Raw genomic sequence first — 23,761 nt, 5'->3', positions numbered from 1 at the left:
CGTTCCTCGAGGGCCAGCGTTCGTGCTGCAAGCCGCAAGGGATAGGCTGCCTGCTGTGAGGACTCACTCGGATCACGATCAGGTTTCTAACCCATTTGATGAACTGATCCATCTTTCTTTCCTCTTCTTTTCGTCGTCTCCTCTTTTATTAATTAATTTATTTATTTTTTCCCGCTGTCGTCTGCGTCATCTTCCATTAATCCTCCTCCTCCTTCTCCTTATTTGTCCGATTTGATAGCCTCAAATATCTCCTCTTTTTCGTGTGTCATGGTGTTGGGGTATCGTTTTGATTGTCTGCTACCTACCACTACTAATGATATTATTCTTGCATTCAGAAGAACACGTCAAGTTTATGTGTAAAAATTAAACGTTTGTACTGTCCGATGGTATAAGATTGCGATTCTGAATGTTCTCAAACGGCCCGCCTTATTCTTTTTCTTTATTTTGCAGCTTATAGACTTTCCATCATGTCTTGGTGCACTATTGAGTCGGATCCAGGTATGTTTTTGATTAGTCACCTGATTTTTACAAAGACTTTATGCTTTTCCTTGTGTTCTTTTTTTTATTTAGCCTTCAGAATTCCAATGAACTCTTCTAATGTTTTTTTGTTTTTTTTAATTGATCTATTTGTTGAAATAGTTTGTGGGAATTAAGTATGCTTAAATGGTGATGGTATTTCATATTGCTTTAGTTTTCCTGTTAGTATTCTCGTTGATATTTCTGTGGGTTGCATATGTTGATTGAAAAGCCCTGATTTGTTTGCTAGAAGGGAGCCATAGTCGTGGTTTCTGTTATGTCTTGGAGTCACAAACATCTTTAATTGCTGGAATAAGAAGTAAAAATATCAATTCAATCAGAAATATATCTCTATTGCTAGCACATTATTTGAGAAAAGTTAGTAAGTATGTTCCCACTAGCTTGCTACAGGCTTTATAAAAACTCAAGTATCTTGGGAAAATAGTAAATAGGTAATTTTTAAACCACTTTGAGGAGTACTAATGCTTATGATAGATATCCCTGATGTGTAGATAATCTCTCACTGCAAAGAATAAAGAGATAAGGTGAGAAAGTATCGCCTTACCTATTGCCAGGGATCTCAATAATTTAAATGTAACACAAGGAGTTTTATTAAAGTAAAGGGTAAGAAACAGGAGAGTCAAATTTCATAATCTAATTGGGCCATATAGGTTACCACATTGAAAACCAATTCATTTTGATCTTTAATCTTTTTTTGATCAACAAAGAAAGTTTATTAAAGGGTGTCAAGGGGATGCCACCCAATTACAAGAAAGTACAACAAAGTATGTACAATGAACATACCCTCACTCTAGGGTGTCAATAAATGAACGATTACGTTAAGTTTCCTTCACAAACAGCCACTATGTCAATTAGATACTGTAGTTATTCGATGATCCTCGACAACATGAAGCGGTGAAGCCAATCCTTGAAAAGCTCTCCTGTTTCTTTCCCTGCACCCCAACCAAGGCAAGGGGGATGAGGGAAAGGGCCTGTCTTCTTTCCTTACTGGTGTGGACACCTTTCTAAGCTCATAGCTCACCTTCCATAGTTCTGAGTCTTCTGACTGTGACCCACTTTTGTCTGATCAGGGGAATGGCCCAGTTTCTGGAAGCTTCTAGTCTAGGAGCAAAGCAAGAGTATGTGCTCTGAATCAGCATGATCTAGTCATAAGTAGCACCTATTAATGAGAGGCAGGCCCTTCTTCCGGAGGTTGTCAATGGTTAGTATTTTTTTCTGAGAGCTGCCCCCACATGAAGAAAGCAACTTTGGTGGGGGGCTGCAGTTTCCCTGATGAGTTTCCAGGGGAATCTGCTGCTGTTTCTGTCGGAGGGAAGGGATGTTTATTGTAGGCTATGACTGTAAAATTCTTCTGCCTGCTGATTGGTTGTGTTCTGGTGCTGGATTTTATAAAGGCTGGTATCAGATTATCAGTTTCCCAATCAAAGGCATTCCTAACTAGGGAAATATTCCAGAAAATTTCTTAAACAGCGAGCTCAAGGTGCTGGCTAATAATGGCATCTTTGTCACAGGCTAGCGTGAACATGGAAGGTTTTTTTTGGCTGATCTCGGACTTGCGACACCAAATATTGTTCCAAAAGAAAACATTCTCCCTGTTCCCACTCAAAAATAAATAAGAAACTACCCATCCTCACTTGATGAATTTTCAAACACCAACACAGTGAGCTCCACCCACCTCTTTAGAGGCTCAGCCACTTAAGCATTGTGCTTCAGACCATATTTAGTGGCAATGGATTTCCTCCAGAAATGGCTCTTCTCCTTCATGAATCACCAGGGCCGTTTCCCCAGGAGGGCCTTATTGAAAGTAGGAAGAGATTTAGACCTAACCCTCTTTTTTACATAAGTTGTGTAACCACCCCCATTTGATAATTAGATATTTAAAATCCTCAAGTGTGATCCCCTATGGAAATCTTCTTTGACTTCCTTCCAATCTACTAGCTACTAAACTAGGGATAGGGAAAAGAGATAGACCAAAGTGCTTTTAATGAGTGTGAGCCTTCCGCCTTTTGATAGGTTGTTCCTTTTCCAACCATTGAGTTTTATTTCAAGTCTTTCGATAATGGGCTCCTGAACTCTTTTATCTTTAAATGTGCTCCTAGAACTAGACCAAGATAGGTAATAGGACCCCTAGCTTACTTACAACTTAACGGGCCTACATTTAGTGGCCCACACTCGCAAGTTTCCACTGGAATAATGTTTCTTTTTCTCAAGTTCATTTCAAGCATGAAAACAGCTTCAAAGACGGGAAGAATGCACTTGATATTGAGGATTTGCCCAATTTCATCCTGATAGAAAATGATGGTGTAAGTAGGCCTCCTTCTTTGGCTCTATTTATCATAAGGCTCAACACTTCCATAACCATGATAAACAATAAGGGCGAGAGGGATCCCCTAGCCTCAATTCTCAAAACAAAGGGCAACCCGGTGCACAAAGCTCTTGCATATGCGGGATCCAAGGAAAGGGTGGACCACAATGGGTCTATAGTACGCAGCCTTACCTTGCATTTTTGCAAGACGCTGTTTCCACGCCTCAAACCCGTGACCTCCAGGTCACACAGCGACAACCTTATCGTTGCGCCTAAGCTCCCCTTCAACCTCATTCCTCAAGATGAACAATAAAAATCTGTGTGGCAGCCATTAATGAGCACTGAAAATGAGGGGGTAGATATACATTGATAGATCTAGCTCCATCAGAGTTCCCCAAAACCCATTCTTATGAATATATGCTGCAGAAAATTCCAATCCACGTGGTCAACTTCCATGTGCAGCTTGCAGACTCCTCCTTTCCTTTCCTTAATATAGGCATCCACGACTTCATTTGTGATTAGGGCTACAGCCACGATTGCCTGCCACAAGGGTATGCTGGTGCTTCTTGATAATTTCTGAAATTGCAATTTTGTTTTGATAAAAAAGAAGCTATATTGGATATAAAGGAGGGAAGACACATTGTGCGGGACAAGGAGTCCACCAAATAAAAGCGAGAAAACCCTCTAATAATAAGAAAAAAAGGAAAAAAGGGAAAAAATAAAAACAAAGAACACTAGTCAACTCCTTAACAAATAACTACACAATGTTAACCAGGGAAACCCCTTTTCAATCCCTTTCCATCATAATTTACTGAGCTCTTTAATTTTGCTGATTCCCTTTGTCCCTTCAACTTTCGACTTTTGCCACCGTCCATGTGCACTTCATTTCTTCCAAAATCAGTCAACTTTAAGCTCATTTGATCCAGAAGATCTTGTGCTTCTAAGTCCTTCTTAGGAGCCTCCTTCACAGGTGATGGCAAAATTCCATCCCTTTGCTGTAAGTTGTTAACAGATAATCTTTATCAAGGATAGAAACTCCTTCAAGTTCTTCTAACGGGGGTGGATGGACATAAGATAAACCCCAATCTCTTCACAAGAATCCAAAACACACCCATGTTATTCTCAAATCTCATCCAAAAATAGCCCTCCACCACAATCAACTCACTAAAATCACCACTTTCTGAACCTGAGAAGTCCACCCATTTCTTTCCCTCTTTTTTTTTAGTTACCCATAACTACGTCCAGCCTCCTTCTTAGCATGTGAATCTTCCACTATACTAAGCTCTCCGTAGAATCTCTCTTTAATAACTTTGCCACTAACTCACCAAATTTTTCTCTTATCTTCAAACACCTTCCTAATTTCAGCACCCATACAAGCCTCCCTCCAATGAGCATAAGCCTTGTTTCCCTCAAATTTGTTACATAAGACAAAAACCATCAAACTTCCTCTTACTCATCCCCCCCCCCCCCAAAAAAAAAGCAACTTCTAACTTTTTAGTCTTTTCCACATCTTTCTCCCTCAAAACTTGTTGCATTTTTATCACCACAATCTTGTTTCAAATCTTCTCTGCTGCTAATCTGAGTTTGTCTTAAAACTCGATCAATTCGATTCATATCTTGGGAATCTGCAGACCGGAAATGTATAGTACTAATCAAAAGTTACATTGTCCTTCTTCCCAATTCTCAGCTTCTGGGGTTCTAAGAACAGAATTTGGCCCATTTTTGATTTCCAGCAAGGAAGTACCTGAATCAATATTATCCAAAACATAAGCTTGATAACCACCTTGGTCCATCTGCATGAAGCCCAAGGATCAGAACCTCCCTTTGAGCCCACTCCAGACTTTCCTAGAAAGTGGGCCTGATCAAATAATTGGTCCAGTTCATTAAAAAAAGATTTACCTTCTTTTTCTATTATTTGGGCCAGGTCCAAAACCAGGAAAAATTAATGCCCAACCTATTTCTCTTTGCAGTCTCCTCCCTGAATGCAGCCCTGACTGAGTCTGAGAAGATCGCTTCTCTTGCTGAAACCCTAGCTTCCATGCCATTCTGATCAAATGATTCTGGTCGTTCTGTCATGGTTCCTGACTTCGAAGACCCAGGTTCCTTCAACTGCGTCACACCTCCACACCTACAACATCGATCTTCTCTCTTACCCACCTTACCCTGATTTCCAGAGTAAGATTGAGTACCACGACCCATGCCTTCGCTCTTTTCACCTTTGAGCACCACCTGACTCCATGATCGGGGATGTGACGAGTCATCTGCAACTATAGCTTCAGATTCCTTCCTAAATTCGTTTTCAATCTTGCAGAAATTGCTTGCAAAGTTTCGCCAATCCTTGCCCTTTGTGCCACTGGGAATGAACACTAAAATTTCCTTCCTTTCCACCCCAACCCCAACTCCATAAACTTTCTCACCTTTGTCTGCCTAATTGATACCCAGTGCTGCTGATGCCATTTCCAGAAACTCTGATACCCCTTTCCATCTGGCCGAACACTGAGAACCCATCATCGAACCAAGAAACTGCCTCTTTAGAAAACCTAACCCATCTGTCACGCACCATGTGGTTCTCGAACACGAGTAGAGAAGAGAACTACCTGATCTTTTCCAAGAGCTGATCGAAGGATTTTCCTTCAATCTGCATCAACCAATTCAACATGACCTACTGCAGAAAACTCCATATCGCCATACACTCAAGAGGGAGAGAGAATTGTTTCACGTGAGGGGAGAAGAGAGAGAGGGGGTGAGAGGGAAAGCAAGACATTTTTTTCAACATGTCTGCACCATCCATGCTACATTGTTCATAAGCCTTGTACAGGTCAAGCAATGGTGGCTTGGTCTGCATTTTGGAGGAAAGGGAGCTGAAAGAAAAAAACTGAAATGGTAGAACATGAATACTTTTGGGCAACATAAACTTGAAAAAGAATGTGGCCCTTAACAGCATGAAGGAGCTGGATGATGAAGAGCTTAAAGAGGGCCTTAATGCCAAATCGTTGGGAGCAGGTCTTCTAGAACTTGCTGAAGTCATCAACATAGAAGAACTGCTTGGAGACAAATCCAGGGCTCTTTGGTTGAAAGGACAGGATAGTTTCTTCCACCAAATTGCTAATGCTCACTGAAGGATCAACATGTTGACAAGAATTGAAGTGGAAGGGGAGACTAGTTGATGAAGGGAATATCAAAAGGGGCAGTTGCAATTTAGACTAGAGCCTCCATACCAAGCCAGAGACATGGAGACCAACAGTTGATAGCATTATTTTTAGCACCCTTTGCCTTTCCACAGCATGGTGGCTTGAAAGGCTCTTCGACAAAGAGGAAAATTTTCAAGCGAATCGAATGTGTAGGAAAATGATATGAATCAACAAGAGAATCAAGGTTGGAGTCGAACGAAGGTGAATCATTTGATTCACAGTGACTCAATGAATCGAATTGTGCGATTCGATCAATTTGTCTCTGGCTGCGCACGAGCACCTTTGACTGCTTTAAAGCCCAGTGAAAACCCGTTTTTACCCCCTTTTTTGAACGATTTAGTTAGTTTTGCCCCTTCTGTAGGTTCTGTCCCAAAGAAGTGAAGTGCCAAGACGTTTGGCCTTCCTTTCAGCCATTCCCCTATACTCTGGTTCTGAGTTCTGCCATTGACGACTGAACTTTGAAGTTTGAAGGACTGCCAGGGTGCCAGTAGTTTCCATTATTCCATATATTATTCTGTTCTGCTGTAGAAGAAAGACAATTTCTTGTGGGCTTTCTTATTCTCTGCTGAGTTTGCTCTCTCTGTCATTGAAGAAGTCAAGACTCAAGACTCAAGACTCAGCTCTGACTGTAGAAGTCAAGACTCAAGAACCAGAGAGCCTGTAGGTTCGTATCTTGGTTGCCTAAGCCTTCCTTTAATTTATTATTCATTTTTTTAAATTTCTTAATCAGTTTTATTTGTATTTTTTAATTTCCTTTTTCTTCTTATTTTAATTGTTAAAGTTTTATAGTAAGCTTAAGCTGTAATCCTATGCATTAAAAATGATATTTTTCTTATAAAACAGTAAAAACACAATAAAGTTCAGATCGTTATTGCTTTTAATGATACATTCTCTTAAAATATAGTCTTAAAAACCTCAAAGTTCAGTTTTTATTAATATTTTCTTGATTAATTCTCTTTTTTAAAAAAAAAAAAAAAATGCATACACATGATATTTTATTGTTAAATCATAAATGTTAAATATTTATTCAAATCTTTATTGCTTTTGCCTTTTGATGACACATTCTCTTAAAAACTAAAATATAGTCTTAAAAAGTTAAAAATGACAAAGTTCAGTTTTTTATTAATATTTTCTTGATTCAGTCTCTTATTTTTTAAAAAACATGCATACACATAATTTTTTATTGTTAAATCATAAATGTTAAATATATTGCATGAAGCCATGAAGCATGAATTATTCAAGCATTCAACATTTAATAGAACATTCAATGTTATAATGGCCTGCCTGTTGACCTTTGTGATATTTTGTGAATATTTTTATTCACTATAGTATCATACTATTATTATTATAGAATATAGAGTAATAATAAATTAGTAAATATTAATTATAAACTTATAGTATAATAGTATTGTATGTTTATAATTTATATTATACTTCTTTAATTGTTTCTTACTCTTTTTGAATAGATTATTCCTTGTTTATTTGTAGGTTGAAATTTGAAATTTGACTTGGAAAGTTTCCAAGTGCTAAGCCTAGAAAAAAGGATTCCAACACAAAGAGTGAAGATCCTATATGGGATCATTGCTCCTGAATTAATGAAAATAGGATGCACTTGAAGTGCAATTGTTGTGGGTTTGATGGGGTGGCATAATTAGAATGAGGCATCATTTTGCGGGGTATCATGATAATGTTGCTCCTTGTAAGAAGTGTCCAAAAGAGGTGAGGGAAAAATTGTGAATCTTTTGGAAGGAGTAAAACAAAAGATTGTGACAATGAAAAAGAAAATTTTCAAGAAGAGTTTGGAGAAAAAGAGCAAGAAGTTCAAATTCTAGGAGGACAAAGACAAGGCACCATAGATGCTTTTGTAAGTAAAGGCAAAAGAGCTAAGGGAAAAGAGTTTTAAGCGACAAACCATGAATGCATTGGTGAAAAATAGGGTGCTGGTGGTTCAAAGTAATTAGTTTATAAATGCAGGATGGGATGAATAAATCATGGTGTAAATTTGGTATATGGCCTGTTTTTCCTTGATATAAATATATATAGAGTTAAATAGATCATGGTAGGATTCAGACCTACAAAACTTGCTTCAACGGCAAGCGTCATTTCATTTAACAACATGATTGATCTATATTTGTTGAAATTTCAATGTTTTTATTTTATTTTGTTGCAAGTGCATGTCATTTGGAATCAATTTTTCAAAATTTTTACCGAATCTTATGATTTAATTCAATTCTCGATTCACTAAATTGGAATTTAGATTCACGATTCGAAACTCGATTTGACAACTATGAGGGTTTGTATTATCAAAGATTTCCACCTAATTACCTATAAAAAATTAGAAGTTCCTTCCCGTTTTCTCATCCATGCAAAATTCTGTTCTGAATTGCTCTTTTAAGCCTTGTTGTGAAGACCAAGTGAATATAGAACCAAGTTCAAATCTCCCTGGGTGACCCAAGGGGAATCCCGATTGCCTCTAACTTCCAGGAGCTCATTCCACAAAAGATGTCCTGAGCCTTCACCTGGACCATAAACCTCAGTAAAAGTCCAAATGAAGTTGTTTTCCAAGTTCCTGAACAGGTAGGAAGCTGAGAAGGCATTGAGAGAATGGTCAATTAGTTCCACCACATTTTCATTCTTATGAGTATTCCTCCTGCATTACCAGCAGCTCCTATAGCAATCCACTTGCAGTTGTTGATCCCATATTATTAAGATTCCTCTTTAATCTTGTTTTAAAACCTCCATAGCGTGTAGTTTCTTTTGAAACTGTTTGGTGCTGCACATTTTATAGTATGGTGTGTACATGAGTGAAGTATGCTGCAGTCGCTATGCAAATTGATTTATGATTTTGTGTTTCCTAGCTCTTGTTTATGATAATGTTTTACTTGCCTGACAGGTGTTTTTACAGAACTCATACAACAAATGCAAGTAAAGGGTGTGCAGGTAGCTCTTTTTTTGGGATTTTGTGAATGTTATGTTGTTTCTTATTCTTAATGTGTTGTTGCATGTATTCAACTTTCTGTGGTATAGTACAATTCTTTCAGGCTTTTAGCTGATATCATTGACACATAAGGATTGAATGCTCCCAGAAAATAGTGCCCATTCATACATCCTTTATTCGTAAGCCTCGCTGTATTAATGATTTAAATAGAAGCTATGACTTACATAAGGGATTTTTGAGGTTCCAATGCCGTAACACACTACTATAGCAATGGGAAAAGTCGTAGCTGTACTGATTGCTGCAGACTGCTATAATAAGACTGTTGCAGATTTTTCTATTACTTTTTCTTCTCAATGTTTTTATCTTCTATCATTTTTCCATTGTAAATAGATCTTGATTAGTTACGCGAAGAGAAATGGTTGTAATGCCAATGAAAATAATAAATAATTATTTTCTCTTATATAATATTCACAAGAGATGCATTAACTAACAATTTTAACATTATTTTTTTTAAACAAGTTCTATTTTATTTTGCTAATGTTCGTAATTCGGTACTTATTTTCTGTATTTTTCAACTTTAGTCCTATTTTCTTTTCTAGTTGTTGTCTTGTTCAAGCTGTTACTAGTTTATTATTATTTAATGACAAGTTTTATGGTTATAATGCTGTAATTTAATATATGAGGTCATATAATATAACTTGTTGGTCTAAAATTTATTAGATTTTTAAGACGAACTATAAAATAATTAAATTTGTTTCATCTATTGAATGTTTTATGCGCCCATATGGTGTGTGTGTGTGTATTACAAGCTAATGTATTTTTTTTCATCAATTTATTTATCTCCCATATGAATAATCAATGATCTGTTTATATTTATGGCAGCAAAGTAATGAAAATGGAAAAAATATAAATTTTCTATACAACATATTAAAACCATCATAAAGTTTTACTCTTGCTAAACGGTGTTAATAAGTTAAAACTAAATGATCCAGAATACATTTAAAATATTATTTGGAAGGGTTAACAGCTTATAAACATGCAAATTGGCAAATATAGGCGAGGTTATGCATGCTTCAAAATAATTCACAGCTGCTTCATCCACCCTCCACTATGTAACGTGTGCCACTTCTGCTTTCCATTGTACATGGAGGGATTAGTTTCATGGTTATATACTAGATCAATTTCTTTCACTTGCCTTAACCTATCGGCTGAAAATTTCAGAAGAATTCAGAGAATACCCCCTTCTCACAGATGAGGAGGAGTTAGCTAGGTGGGCTTCTGCTAAGATTTTAGGAATTCGTGAATGATTGAAAGCCTTGCAAGGGCTGAAATGGAGTTGGCTTTTCTTTTTTGGCTATTATCAGAAACAGCATAGTACGTTTTTATAACTGTTGATTGCTAACTTATGATGTGCACTTTTGGCCTCTTGAGAATTGAAATAGTATTGAGCTTGTTTATCAATGTGGTTTAGTGTGAGACTTTAGGAATTAGGGAGGTATTCAAAATTCTAAAGTTGGTCTGAAATTGGAATTCAAAACTGTGTTACGGTACCCTCTACCTTTTGGCTCTCTCTGTTGCTGCAATTATTAAATATAAGGCAGTTGAGTTCCGTCGAGAGGAAGGTATGGAATGGAATTTCCCATCTTAAGGAGCAGGTGCTTTCATAATATGGCAAGCAAATGCCGATGCAGAACAGACTTAACAATAGGACATGAAACCACCATTTGAGACTTGTTAGTTTTGGTTTAATAGGTGATTCAATTATCTTCAATCACAGGTTCAAATCACTGAAACACTCTCTCCAAGCATGGGGGTAATACTGTGTACAGACTACCCTCCTCAGACCCCCAATGGAAGCCTTGTGTACTGGTTGCTACATTTTCTACAATTGTGGTGATTCTATGATCTGAAGGGTGAGCCTCGACTCAATGACAAGGGTGTTACATCCAAACTTGACAATCATACGCTCAAATCATGGAAACAATCTCTGCAAGTATGGATATAAGTTACTTACATAATGCCCTTTCCATGGTGTGGGAGCCTTGTGCACTGCTTGTTTCAATTTTTTATAGGTGATTCAATGCTTTTAAAGGACAAGAGAATACTTAGGTTAATGGACAAGCAATAGAGTCCAAGGAAAAGGAATAGTCTTGAGGCATAAAAGAGGGCAAGAAGGTGAACTTATAGTACAATGAACAATGGCAGTAGATAATCTTTGACCTTTTGAAGGTGATAGGATTTGGGTTCAACAAAGGAAATGATTGGGGTTTTGAAAATAGGGTTTAGTAATGTTAATAAAAAATAGGGTTTAATGTGTACATTTTGAATAAAATAGAGGCGCAGATTGTGATTTTTATGTGTATAGGAAGTGTTGAGTATTAGAGAGAGAGGACGAGAAAGCCGAAGTGTTACCTGAGGTTGCTTCAGGATGCTTAAGGAGTACAATTGCCGGAAATTGTTTCTAGACATTGTTCTCTAACTCTTTGAAGATTTTTCCTCTAAAAGAACTGGGACTCTGAATTGGAAACTGCACAATGTATAGTTTTTTTACATTTATCATTAAACCCAAGTTGCTAAGAAAGACCCTTGGGCATAAATTAGAGCCCATCCCAGTAAATATAAAATATTCAAAAATACCCCTGCTCCATTTAATTTAAGGAAACTTAATTAAAATAGAATCAACAGCTCACTGCCTCACTGGCACAAAGAAATCCTAAACCAGGATGCAGTTATAACTAGACCAGTCCTAGACAATGAAATGTCCAATGTAGGCCCACATCAAATTTACACTATGTTTTTAAACTTCCTTTCTCTTGAGCTTCCTGAAGTCTTTGTCACTCTCTCTTCGCTCTCTTACTAGTCTTCCTTTTAGCCATTATCCCTTCAACTTATGCTTATCTAAAGGGCGTGAGTCTTGATACGATTGCTTGATTTAGGAATGGTTAGCCAAGCACGAATTTCATTTATGAGAATTTTTGCACTTGATGGGCTTTGGAATTTTGAATTGTTGTTGTTTCATAGTGGTGGTGTTATTATCATTACTATTATTGATGTGCCTTAGTCCTTAGTAACAGTGAATCACATTTCTCATGTTCTCTTGCATTTTTCTGCTGTGTGGAATAGCCTTCTTAGCTGGTAGAGAGTCGTGGGTTTGCCTGGGTTTTTTGGATAGATTTTTGCTTATTTTAGTGATTTCGAACAGAATAAGGACGAGAAGATTGTGGACTTTTTCTGTTGTTTACTGTGATTTCATGTATTTGGGTGAAGAGGAATGCCTGGATCCTCAGGGGACGTTTGGTTAGTGGAATCTTTCTACATTCTTGGTAATGTCATGTCCATGGTGTCCCATTCCCATGTTTGTGTTGTGGTTGGAATCTAACATGGTGGGCATCTCACATTCCTTGGGAATGAAGGATTCGCGCCTATTCCCATGCTCCTCAATGGATAAGTTTATTCCCACAAGAATCTTGTTGTGGACTAAATTACCCCCACTATATTGGCCTAAATTAATGACCCCATAATATAGTAATAATGTTTTAATTATATTTGTAGTGATAAATCATTATAATAGAAAAATAGAAATTAAGAAAAGATAAAAATAATGTTAGTTTTATGTTTTAATAAAATGACATAATAGTTGAAAATTTGAAATCCCATTGCCCTCCATTAGTTTGGTTAGTTGGGTTATCATGTTTTTGAATTTTTCTAATGTGTAGATAAAATAGAAGTCAAATGGATTTTTTCTTAACTAGGAGAGTAGATCATTTATCATAAGTATTGTAAAGTTATCCTAGGTGAAAGCTTAACACACGACATAAAGTTTTATTGTTAGATATATGTATTAAAAATGGAAAAGAAATGATAAAATAAATCAGTGCAAGAAAACTAGGTGGTGGAACCTAAAGGGAGAAAATGTAATAAAATTTAAAGATAAAATGACCAAAGATGGTGATTGGACTATGGAGGATAGTGTAAACACAAACACTCTTTGGAGTAGGATAGCTAGTTCTATTAAAAAGATAGCAAAAGAGATTTTAAGTGAATCAAGAGGAAGATTCTCGAATAGCAAAGAAAGTTAATGGTGGGATCAAGATGTCCAAAAAGCTGTAAAGACAAAAAGAATGTGGTATAAAACATGACAAAAATGTAGAAATATGGAAAACTTTGAAAAGTATAAAGAAGCGAGTAAAGATGCAAAAAGGCCATTAGTGAAGCTAAACATAGATCTTTTAATAATTTGTATGTTAGATTAGATTTAAAAGAAGGGGAAAGAGACATATTTAAACTCGTTAAAGTTAGAGAAAAAAAGAGTAAAGACTTAGGTAATGTAAAATATATAAAAAGTTAGGATGATATTGTGTTGGTCAAGGAAGAAGACATAAAAGAAAGATAGCAAAGCTACTTTAGTGAGACATTAAATGAAAACCAAGTAGAAGACTTAAACATAGAATTGACAAATGAGGAAAAGACTGAAAATATGATATTTATTCGTAAAATTAAAGTGAATTTGAAGTTAAGTTTGCACTGAAAAAGATGAAAAATGGAAAAGCTATAGGACGGGATAACATCCTAATTGAAGTTTGGAAATGCCTAGGTGATAATGGAATTATATGGTTAATTAATTATTTAACACAATTATAAAAACTAAGAAAATGCTAGATGCACGGAGGAAAAGCACTTTAATATCTATATACAAAAATAATGGAGATATTAAAAATTATAATAACTATTGTGGAATTAAACTTTTGAGTCATACAAAGAAATTGTGGGAAAGGATGGTTGAACCAAGATTAAGGTTAGAAACGAGGGTCTTAGAAAATCAACTTGGTTTTATTATGCCTAGGAGATCTACTATAGAAGCTATATATCTTTTAAGAAGATTAATGTAAAAGTTCAGGGAAAAGAAGAGGGACTTGCATATGCTATTTATTAACTTAGAGAAAGCATATGATAGGGTACCCAGGGAAGTTCTATAATGGGTTTTAGGAAGAAGGGGTGCATGTAGTAGTTATATTAATGTCATTAAGGATATGTATGATGAAGTAATGATAGGTAGAAATAAGACAAAATTAGTATGAAATGTAATTTCAGTCATGGTAGGTGGAATATTCGAGACAAAGATAAACTTGATGATGAAAAATCAATAGCAATAGTAGATTTTAATACCTTGGATCTATTATGTAAGCTGAAGGAGAAATTGAAGAAGATGTTATGCATAGAGTTAAAGCAGGTTGGGTAAAATGGAGAAGTGCTTCGAGTGTGCTGTGTGATTGTAGAATGCCCTCAAAATTAAAGTGGAATATTTATAGGATGGCTGTAAGACCATCCATGTTATATGGATCAAAATATTGGACGACTAAGAAACAACATATCCAAAATGTAAAAGCTGCTGAGATGATAATGCTAAGATAAATGAGTAGTGTAACATTAAAAGATAAATTAAGGAATAAATATTTTTCTGGTAAGTTAGGCGCAGCTCTTGTAGAAGATAAGAGAGGGACAACTTAGATGGTTTGGGCACTTGTAGTTTAGGCCACATAGTGTGTCATTGAGAAAGAGTGAGTTAATTACTATGAGGGGCAGTCGAAGGGGTAGAGATAGACTTAAAATAACTTGGAATGAGTTGGTGAGTGAGGATTTAATAGCCCTGAATATGTCGAAGGAAATTGTCCATGATCACATAAATTGGTAGAGAAGGATTCATGTAGTTGACCCCACCTAGTGGGACTTGAAGGCTTGGTTTGTTGTTGATTTCTAGGACATGTATTTTATTTGCTAGATACTTTGAATAGGTTTTTATGCTGGAAATATGATTATTATTCATATATTGTTTGTACCCTGTTTAAGGGTGTAATAAATTTTTTTTGAAATGCCTGTAAGATTCCCATGTTGAACCAAATCCTGTGCACATTCTTGGAATCTTATTATTTGAACCAAACAAAAATATTATCATGTGGCCAGCAACACATTGTCGTCAGCAATGAGAATCTTGGGAATGTCATTCCATGGGAATATTTTTGATTCTGTGAACCAAATGCCCTAGTTAAGGATAAGTGCTTGGTTTTGTCTGTGCTTTGGGATAAGATTCTTGTGTCCTTGTGGGGCTTTTGCATCTGGAGCTATTAAAAGGGTGCACTAGGGTTTATTTTCCTGATTTTCTGTTGTTTTCATTTGAGATCTTTTGATGCTGAGGATGCCATATCCTCCTTTGTTGTATGATTTTGTCTCTTGCCTCTCTTCAATAAAGCTTATAATTTTGTTTAATATTCTCTTTAATAAATGCTCTTTTTTATGAACAAATTGTTCAAAAAATCTCTCTCTCTCTCTCTCTCTCACACACACACGTGCGTGCGCGCGCACACACGAACAAATTCCTCATTGAGAAGATTTCTGGAACTTGTTTATAAGATGCTTGGGATTAGTAGTGAGGGAATGTGAACAAAGTGGAGATAGTAGCATGAATCGTATCAAATAGAGGAAGGAGGAGGAAAGATGACTGCTGTTGATGTGCTTGCAAAATGCTGTGGCAGGGATGATTGCACCTGATAGTGGAGCTGGAGTGGTTTAGAGCTTGATGGGGCTGTTCTGTAACAGTGCAGGTGGAATTGATTTGTTCCGATTTGGTTACATACATTATTCACTTGGAGGGTGCTCTGTGGGTTTTGGAGAAGTCTGAACTGTGGCCAAATGCAGGTATTAGTGGACAATGAGCGGGGTTCTTTGGTAGGAGTGAATTTTTTTTGGTAATGGCTCGCAATTTTCTGTTGCTTACAGATGACAGAGGAGGCAGAGAGGGTTTCACTCAAATATTCTGGGTTTAAGGGAACTGAGATGATGTTGGATTGGTGCTATCTAGTGGATGGAATCTATTGAGAACAATTTTGTCCGAAGAATGTATGCATTAAGCCATTCCTTTTTTTTTTCTTGGGATCTTTTAGAGAAAGAGAAATTTTTGAGGGCTTTCAAAGGAGTTGAAGTCCCTCCGGAGAAAATAAAAGAGAAGCAGTTTCACTTTCTCTACTTGCTTAAGCAATGAATAATTTGTACATTTTGTTAATATGGTATTCTGTGGCAAATTTTGATCTTTTTATGCACCAGGTTATCTGGGAGACTCCCTTTGGGGGTGTTTTAACAAAAGACTTCTTTTTGCTAATAAAAATCTGAAAGAAAAAAGGGTAAAAGACACTAAGCTGCCCTAAGATTTAATGAAAAGATGTGGACTTCCCTGATGTTTCAAAAAACCCTAGGGAGGTACCTCCACTGAGGTATGGAAAAAAGACAGACCTCTCCCGAGGCTTAAAAAATTCCAGATCTCTCTTGGGATTTGCGAAAAAATGGAGATCTTCCCTTATATAAAAATGACAAGGCCAGAGAGGCGTAGTGTCCCCAAAATCAAATGCAAGGGGAGGTCTGTGGCATTTTTGAAACAGGGACATTTGCCTCTTTTTGCCAAACCTCAAGGGAGCTCTGTAGGATTTTTGAAACCTCAGGGTTGGGTGGCGTCTTTTAGTCAAACTCAGGAGTTTTGTGCCCCCCACCCTTGGGCTTCAAAAAAAAAAAAAAAAAAAAACTAAGGTGCCAATAGCATCTATCAAAAAGGCATTGAAAAACTCAAAGTCATGGCACCTCTCTTAGAAAGACAGTCAGCATCTCAGTCAGTGAACAGATGATTTTCATAACTGGCACTCTAGTCTTATTTACAAGATCTCCATTCAGTCTACTAAAGTACCTACCTATATGTCCTTGATTGGACTGACTTTCTTCTACTAGGGGAGCTATAGATGAACTTCAATTTAAGGCACCTAGGTAAGACAGTTTTATATGGCTGCTAAGTCTTTTTTTTTTCTCAATCCCAATTGCATTCAAGACAGTCGTAAAGATTTTCTGAGGTTCTGAACTTTCTTTTTCTTCCAAGAAAGCCTGACTAATGGTTGGCAAAGCAGCAGGGTGGATCAATTCTCTTTGATCTTTGAAGCTGGTGTTATTGCCAGGTGTTAATTAATCGAGCGATCATAGATATGCAGTTATTTGGACTTTGGAATATTGAAGGTTATTATCACTGTTGTTATTGGTAAAAAAAAAAACAAGTCTTTAATTAGTTGGACTGGAAATGAATACATAGAAATTAGAGTGTTGAAATGTTACTGATGCATAAAAATGGGACCTAAAGAAAAACTGAGGTGGCAATCACTTGGCAAAATAAATATTCAAAACAAATCTCTCTCTCTCTCTCTCGGAAATTTCTGCAACTTGATAATAATATGTTTGGCATCTGGGCTGAGGAAGGGATGTGATCTGAATTGTGGAACATAGTGTAGCAAGTTGCGTGAATTGTATCAAATCAGTGAGGAGAAGAGATGGCTGGTTTTTTTTTTACATCCTTTTGAGCTAACTTCCGAGAGAAGGCAGATTAGGCAGGAGTTCAGCTTCTTTCTTTGTTTGCAAAATATAATGAGAGGGGCATGATTATTTATGCGGTGCTGAGATGGTATGAGGTCACACAAGGTTAGGGGTATTGGAGATAAAGGAATTGGAAGTTAGAGGCTTTTGTTGCTTATCTGTGAGGAGAGGTGGCAGGAGAAGCCAATAATTTCAGGATTCGGGAAAGCCATGATCATGAAACCCTTTAAAAATTCTGTGGCAAGGATGAAGTGGCGTGACTCGAGCTTGAGTGATCAAGATCTCGAAGGCACTAAATGTAAATATGCAGACGGAATAGATCCATCCCACTGTAAATTGTGGTCAAAAGAAACCATGAAGGCAGTTTGTTGTGGAAGTCCTAAACTGTACTGAGATGCAGGAATGGATGGGCAACCAATTGGGTTTTTTAGTGGGGTTGAAAGTATTCAACATGAATTACTTGTTCTTTTTTAGATGATGAAGGCACCCGTGAGGGTTTGCAAATATTGATTGTTTGGTGGTTTTAGAGTTGAGAGAATGTTGGATTAGTGGTACCCATTGGTCGGAATGCATAGAGAACAAGGCCCCCAAAATTTCTTTTTTAACTAGGATAGGTGGGAGTGTCCATAAAACTGGATAAACAGAAATTAAAGCCCAATAGGTTTTTAATTTTGAGAAAGCTCAAAATTTGTCTGAATTAGGTCCCACTGTTGTTAGGGTATGGTCTTTAAAAGCATAAGATTTGGCTGAGACCCAAATTCTACACACTATTTCTGCTAATAGGGTTGCACAACTAAATCATAATGCAAGTGGGGTTTATGACTAGGTTTTAGTCTGGAAAGGCAGCTCAAAAAATTTGTAAAAGGATGAAATTGCATGCAGGAGATGGCTCAAATTTGAGAGATCTGGCAGAGGGAAAAGATTTTGGCTCTCCAAAGTGCACCTCAAGGTGGTAAACAGAAAGGTTTGGGTTATTCTAGGCTTTCAGATGTTCAGTTTGGTTGTTGCTTGTATGAAGGTAGTACAATCCAAAATTGAGATACAAAAGATTTTTGAGGATAAAAAGGCTTCATTGGAGTTATGAAAGCAGAGATGCTTAGAAGGACAGGTTTGGGTCATTCTAGGTTTTCAGATGTTCAGTTTGAGAAGGATGTTGCTTGTGTATATTACATTCCAAAATTGAGATACGAAAGATTTATAAGGAGGAAATGCTTAGAAGGAATGGCAATGGGAGTGTCATCTTGGTGGAAGGTTAGCTGGATACAGCCAGTGGCTTTGGGAACATGGCTAGAAAGGTTGAAACTTTTTGTAGGAATAAAAAACAAGAGGGAATAAGTTAACTGAAGATGGTGCTTATGATATCATATTTTTATGTGACAAAGGCTGAGTAATGGATGAACTTGAAGCTCAGACGAGTGTACTTCTAATGATATTAATTCACATATTATGGAAATCCCAACAATGCATTTATCCAATCTTTAACAATGTTGATACTAAATTATTTGCTGGTGCTGATTTGGTGATAATGAAGCAGAATTGTGATTTCAATTTTCAAGGGGTTGGTATTTTACCAACCTCCATTTCCTTGAGGTGGTGCTTAGTGACAACTGAGGAAGACAAGGAAATTCAAAATCTTATTTACAAAATGAAAGTGAGCCTGACTAATTCGAGAGCTTAGGAAAATATTTTTGGTTTTTGGTGAGGCAAGCGTAGAAAGAAGGCTTTAGGGGAGTCAGAGAGCTTGAAACATTCCATTATCTATGGTGGAAGGGGTATGAAGATTTTTTTATTTTTAAAAACAGTTCGCGTTTATCTTTGTTCCCCCCTCCTCTTGTTTGCCATAGTAGTTTTGAGTTGTACACGGTTCGGTTCGGTTCAGTTTTGGCTAGAACCAAAAACCGAATCAAAATTTTCAGTTTTGGGATTTCCAAACCGAAACCGAAACCAAACCGAAATTATGCTTTAATTGAAAACTGAAAATTTGGCGGTTCGGTTGCGGTTTTTCAGTTTTAAACCGATTTTTTTTTACGAAAAAAAACAGCCTTTATTTTTCATAAAATTGTTGAAAATTTATTGAGCATTTTAATTTTTTATAGGGACTCATAATTTTAACAAAATAAAATGTTGGACATTTTTAACAAAAATAACCTTTATTTTTCATAAAGTTCTTAAAAATTTATTGGGGATTTTTTTTTTTTCTATAGTGGCTATATGGCTATATTGCATGCTATATTTTTACTAGTCATATTATATTTATATATATATATCTTATATAAATCGGTTTTTCAGTTTTTTTCGGTTCGGTTTCAACATAAAACCGAAACTGAAACCGAAACCGAACCTTTTTATTTTTGAAAATTGCAACCGAAACCGAAAAACCGAACCGTTTATGGTTTCGATTCGGTTTCGGTCCGGTTTTTGGTTTTTCGGTAATTTTTGTACACCCCTAGTTTTGAGCACTGTTATCCTCTACTTCATATCCCTCTTCCTTTCTCTCTTAATTAAATTATTTTTCTAATAAAAGGAAATATTATGTCCTTTGTTTGTTCATCCTTGTCGTAGGCGCTTTTAGCAAGATGCTGACAAAAGCTTGATCCTTTTCAAGGTTCAGAGATTGAAGAGGGATATTTTAATGCCTATTTATTATTTGCAGATGGTACAACATTTTTTTGTGGGGCAGTCTCAACAAATCCAAAATTTGGGGATGCATTCTGTTGTGCTCTAGCAATTTCAGGCCTCAAGGCCCCAAGGATAATTTTAAATGGTCAGTCGCATAAGAGGCTACATTTGGTTCATGGAATGTGTATTCCTAGGAATACAATGATCATAATAGAAGGATTTGATCATAATATAAGGATTTGATACCTTATAAAAGAAGATTTATTGTCATTATAAAACAAATGTCAAAGCAAAATTTTTTCTAAATCCATAACATGGAATAGATAATTAATAACTAAATTCAAATTTCATCATGAAAATGTTTACATCTATCATATTCCATGTTGGACAGAATAACACAACCTTTCGCATGATTAACTTTTTTTTTTTTATCAATTATTCTTTTATTATATAATTTCTATTACATTCTCATCTTATTTCCTTCTATTCCTTGGAATAGACATTCTACGAACGTAATCTTAGTTTTTGGTTTTTAAAGAGTTCTAATTGTTAGCATCATGCTTCATGGATATTGACAAACAAGGATTTTGTGGGGGGTTCCATGTGATTTTATAATTCCTGGTTTGTTCTCAGCTCACTTATGATTTGTTACTAGTGTTCTTCTCATATATGCAACTCCGTGTCTTATACATTTTATTAATAATGTTGTCTAAAGAATAGCTTGGCCTAGTCTGAAGTGGAACTGGGTTTGGAATTGAGAGAAAGATCTCTTTTTGGCCCCTAATTATATTGGTCCTCTCTATCCAGTAACAATGCTAATGGCGTAAGGGAGTGCCGAGGAGGGGATTCTAGAGTTTTCCTTTTTCTAATGAATGTGCCTTATCTGCTGCATGCACAACCCTTCTTTATTTTATTTCATTTCTGTTCTCTCACATTTCATTGTCCTTTATTTGCTCTGGCAGGTTGAGGAGTTATATTCCTTGGACGTTGAGTCTCTGAATAATCTCAGGTCAGTTACTCTTTCTGTACCGATCTCTGTTTGTGTGGGTGTTCATATTATACAATTTCTTATACAGGTATGCACATCTCACATTAATAACATGTCAGAGGTTTTTCCCCCTTGTAATTTACAGGCCTGTATATGGGTTAATTTTCCTGTTTAAATGGCGTCCAGGAGAAAAGGATGACCATCTTGTAATTAAGGATCCAAATCCTAACTTATTTTTTGCCAGCCAGGTTAGTTTTCATGAAATTTGCCCCTGCTTGAGCTCAACAAAATTGTTTGCTCATGACAGTTCATTGTTTTGGTATCATAACAGGTTATTAATAATGCATGTGCAACCCAAGCTATATTGTCTATTCTCATGAACTGTCCAGATGTTGACATCGGCCCTGAGCTCTCAAAATTGAAAGAATTCACAAAGAACTTTCCACCTGAACTTAAAGGTTTGGCCATCAACAACAGTGAAGCCATTCGTACAGCCCATAATAGTTTTGCCAGACCCGAGCCTTTTGTTCCAGAGGAGCAGAAGGCTGCAGGCAAAGACGATGATGTGTACCACTTCATAAGCTATTTGCCCGTTGATGGGGTCCTGTATGAACTTGATGGGTTGAAGGAGGGACCCATTAGCCTCGGTCAGTGCCCTGGTGGGCAAGGCGACTTGGACTGGTTGCGGATGGTGCAGCCGGTGATTCAGGAACGGATTGAAAGGTATTCCAGAAGTGAGATAAGATTTAATCTCATGGCAATAATTAAGAACAGGAAAGAGATGTATACTGCTGAACTGAAGGAGCTCCAAAAGAAGAGGGAACGCATTTTGCTGCAGTTGGCTGCGGCACAGTCAGACAGACTTGGGAGCAATGGAGACCTTGCAGCGCTGAATAAATCCCTTACAGAAGTAAATGCTGGAATTGAGGGTGCTACCGAGAAGATTTTGATGGAGGAGGAAAAATTCAAGAAATGGAGAACTGAAAATATCCGCAGGAAGCACAATTACATACCATTTCTGTTTAATTTTCTCAAAATTCTTGCTGAAAAGAAGCAATTGAAGCCGCTTATTGAGAAGGCCAAGCAGAAAACAGGGAATGCGAGGTGAGGGGTGAAGTGTCTCCCTTCCCCCTAGGATAAGTGAAGACACTTCGTTTATGAATTTTACTTCTGGACTAATTGTTCATGGAATTCTTAGTTTGTTACGCTTATCATCTCCTTTCAATGTTTTAAATTCCAGCATTGACACTCTTGATATTTTTATGTTTTGCATTTGCAAGTATGAAATTTGGACTTTGGATCTCTCTTTGTAAAAATTTGTACAAAGGAGTAATATAAAATTACATATATTTTTCTTTTCAAACACACGTTCAACTTAAAATTCAAGATTCATGCTCTCAAACATTAATTATATTTTTGCAATTTTAGCGCAATAATGGGATGACTTGTTGATTTCTTAAAATAGGGAAACGAACTTTAATCTGATTTACTATTATTGACATTAGCAGGGGATAAAATTGATGATGGTCTACCTTATTTACTTCAATAAACTCCCTTGAAGATTGGTGGGAGCTGAAAAGTTGGTCCAGGATTTGGAATGGATTTTCCAGCCTTTTGTTAACAAGAAGTATTCTAAAGCTGTGAGTAGGCTCAAGTTCCTTCCTTCCCAAAAGCCAAAAGGACTCGAATAAAAGATAGGGCCCAGTGCCACATGAGGCATCAAAGTGTGGTAGGTCGAGCAATGGAATATTTTCGAAGGTAATGCGGCAACTAGCTGTGTACCATCTGCATGCAGCAAAACCTAAGTGGGGGAAAGAAGATAAATTGTGTCAAGTAAAATCAGCCAATTTTGGTGAATATGTTTCTGGTGGGTCAAGTGGAACAGGGAGGAATGGCAGATGCATCAACTACCGCCGGTGGTGATCTGCTCGGCCACTACCTCATCTTGAGCATCTGAGGAGGATGGGTTTGATAAAGGAATTCTGCCCATCATTGTGGCATCACTCACTGTGCATCGGTCTAAAATGTTGAGGACCCCTGTTTGTTAAATTAAATTGTGGTACAAAAATAGTTTAAATTCTGGAGCAATAAAAACTAGTGTACAAAAATAGATGAAATCAACAATGTTTATATGATTTGTTGTTAAGACGCTTAATTTGGTTCGTTATATTTGAAATTCTCCATGTGCCTTGTAAAGCATACGCTTAATTTGGGATTATTTGTCGTCCTTCTTGGTTCAAAATCCATCCATATAAAAATCACATTTAGACTTGAGAATTGAAGTTCTTTATATTATTGTTAATGCGAATACATCTTCATCTTCTACACCTCGAGGACTAATGTCTTCTTCTACATCCACTTTTTCTTTGACTCTGGTTTGTTACAGTCACCATGTCAAGTTAGATTTTTTAAGATGCATTTTTTAAGGAGCAATGTCTTCTTAATATCTCCATCCACTTATCTTTGACTATAATTTTTTTGTTATACTATTTTCACCATGTCAAGCTAAATTTTTTAAGATGCATATGTATCTAGACTTATATACATGTATTTAAAAAATGATGAATTCATTGTATTTATGCATTTTGACTATTATCAGCAATCTCACTTTGACTTCTGATTTTCCATGGAAGTTGTTAGCCCTTTAATTCCAATTCCATGGCCTAATTTTAATGATAACAAATTATTGGTAAACTAATTACTTTGACTTGGGAGTTTTTATAATCAAGACTTTAAAAGAATTCAAGTTGGAGTTTGGGCCTAATAGAGTCTTGAAGACTTCC

General features: G+C 36.6%; 1 protein-coding gene across 5 annotated transcripts; it reads left to right on the top strand.

Annotated features, from left to right (window-relative positions):
* On the top strand, positions 1–22,341 carry LOC131165242 (ubiquitin carboxyl-terminal hydrolase 2). 5 transcript variants are annotated; one of them, XM_058122852.1, is made up of 7 exons: positions 295–356; positions 451–498; positions 8,927–8,973; positions 20,025–20,135; positions 20,953–20,999; positions 21,124–21,226; positions 21,310–22,341. In XM_058122852.1, exons 4-7 carry the CDS (start codon positions 20,133–20,135, stop codon positions 22,084–22,086), a joined length of 930 nt encoding a protein of 309 aa, XP_057978835.1. In that variant the 5' UTR covers positions 295–356; positions 451–498; positions 8,927–8,973; positions 20,025–20,132; the 3' UTR covers positions 22,087–22,341. The 5 variants fall into 5 exon arrangements, with proteins under 5 accessions (XP_057978833.1, XP_057978832.1, XP_057978835.1 ...); XM_058122850.1 differs by lacking the exons at positions 295–356; positions 20,025–20,135 and adding an exon at positions 1–82; XM_058122849.1 differs by lacking the exon at positions 20,025–20,135 and having other exon boundaries at positions 60–356.
* Positions 22,342–23,761: the final 1,420 nt, after the last annotated feature.

Source organism: Malania oleifera, chromosome 10, assembly GCF_029873635.1.
Source record: "Malania oleifera isolate guangnan ecotype guangnan chromosome 10, ASM2987363v1, whole genome shotgun sequence".
Lineage (NCBI taxonomy): Eukaryota > Viridiplantae > Streptophyta > Magnoliopsida > Santalales > Ximeniaceae > Malania > Malania oleifera.
The sequence above is the reverse complement of the archived record's forward strand: the minus strand, read 5'-3'. Positions and strand labels throughout refer to the sequence as shown.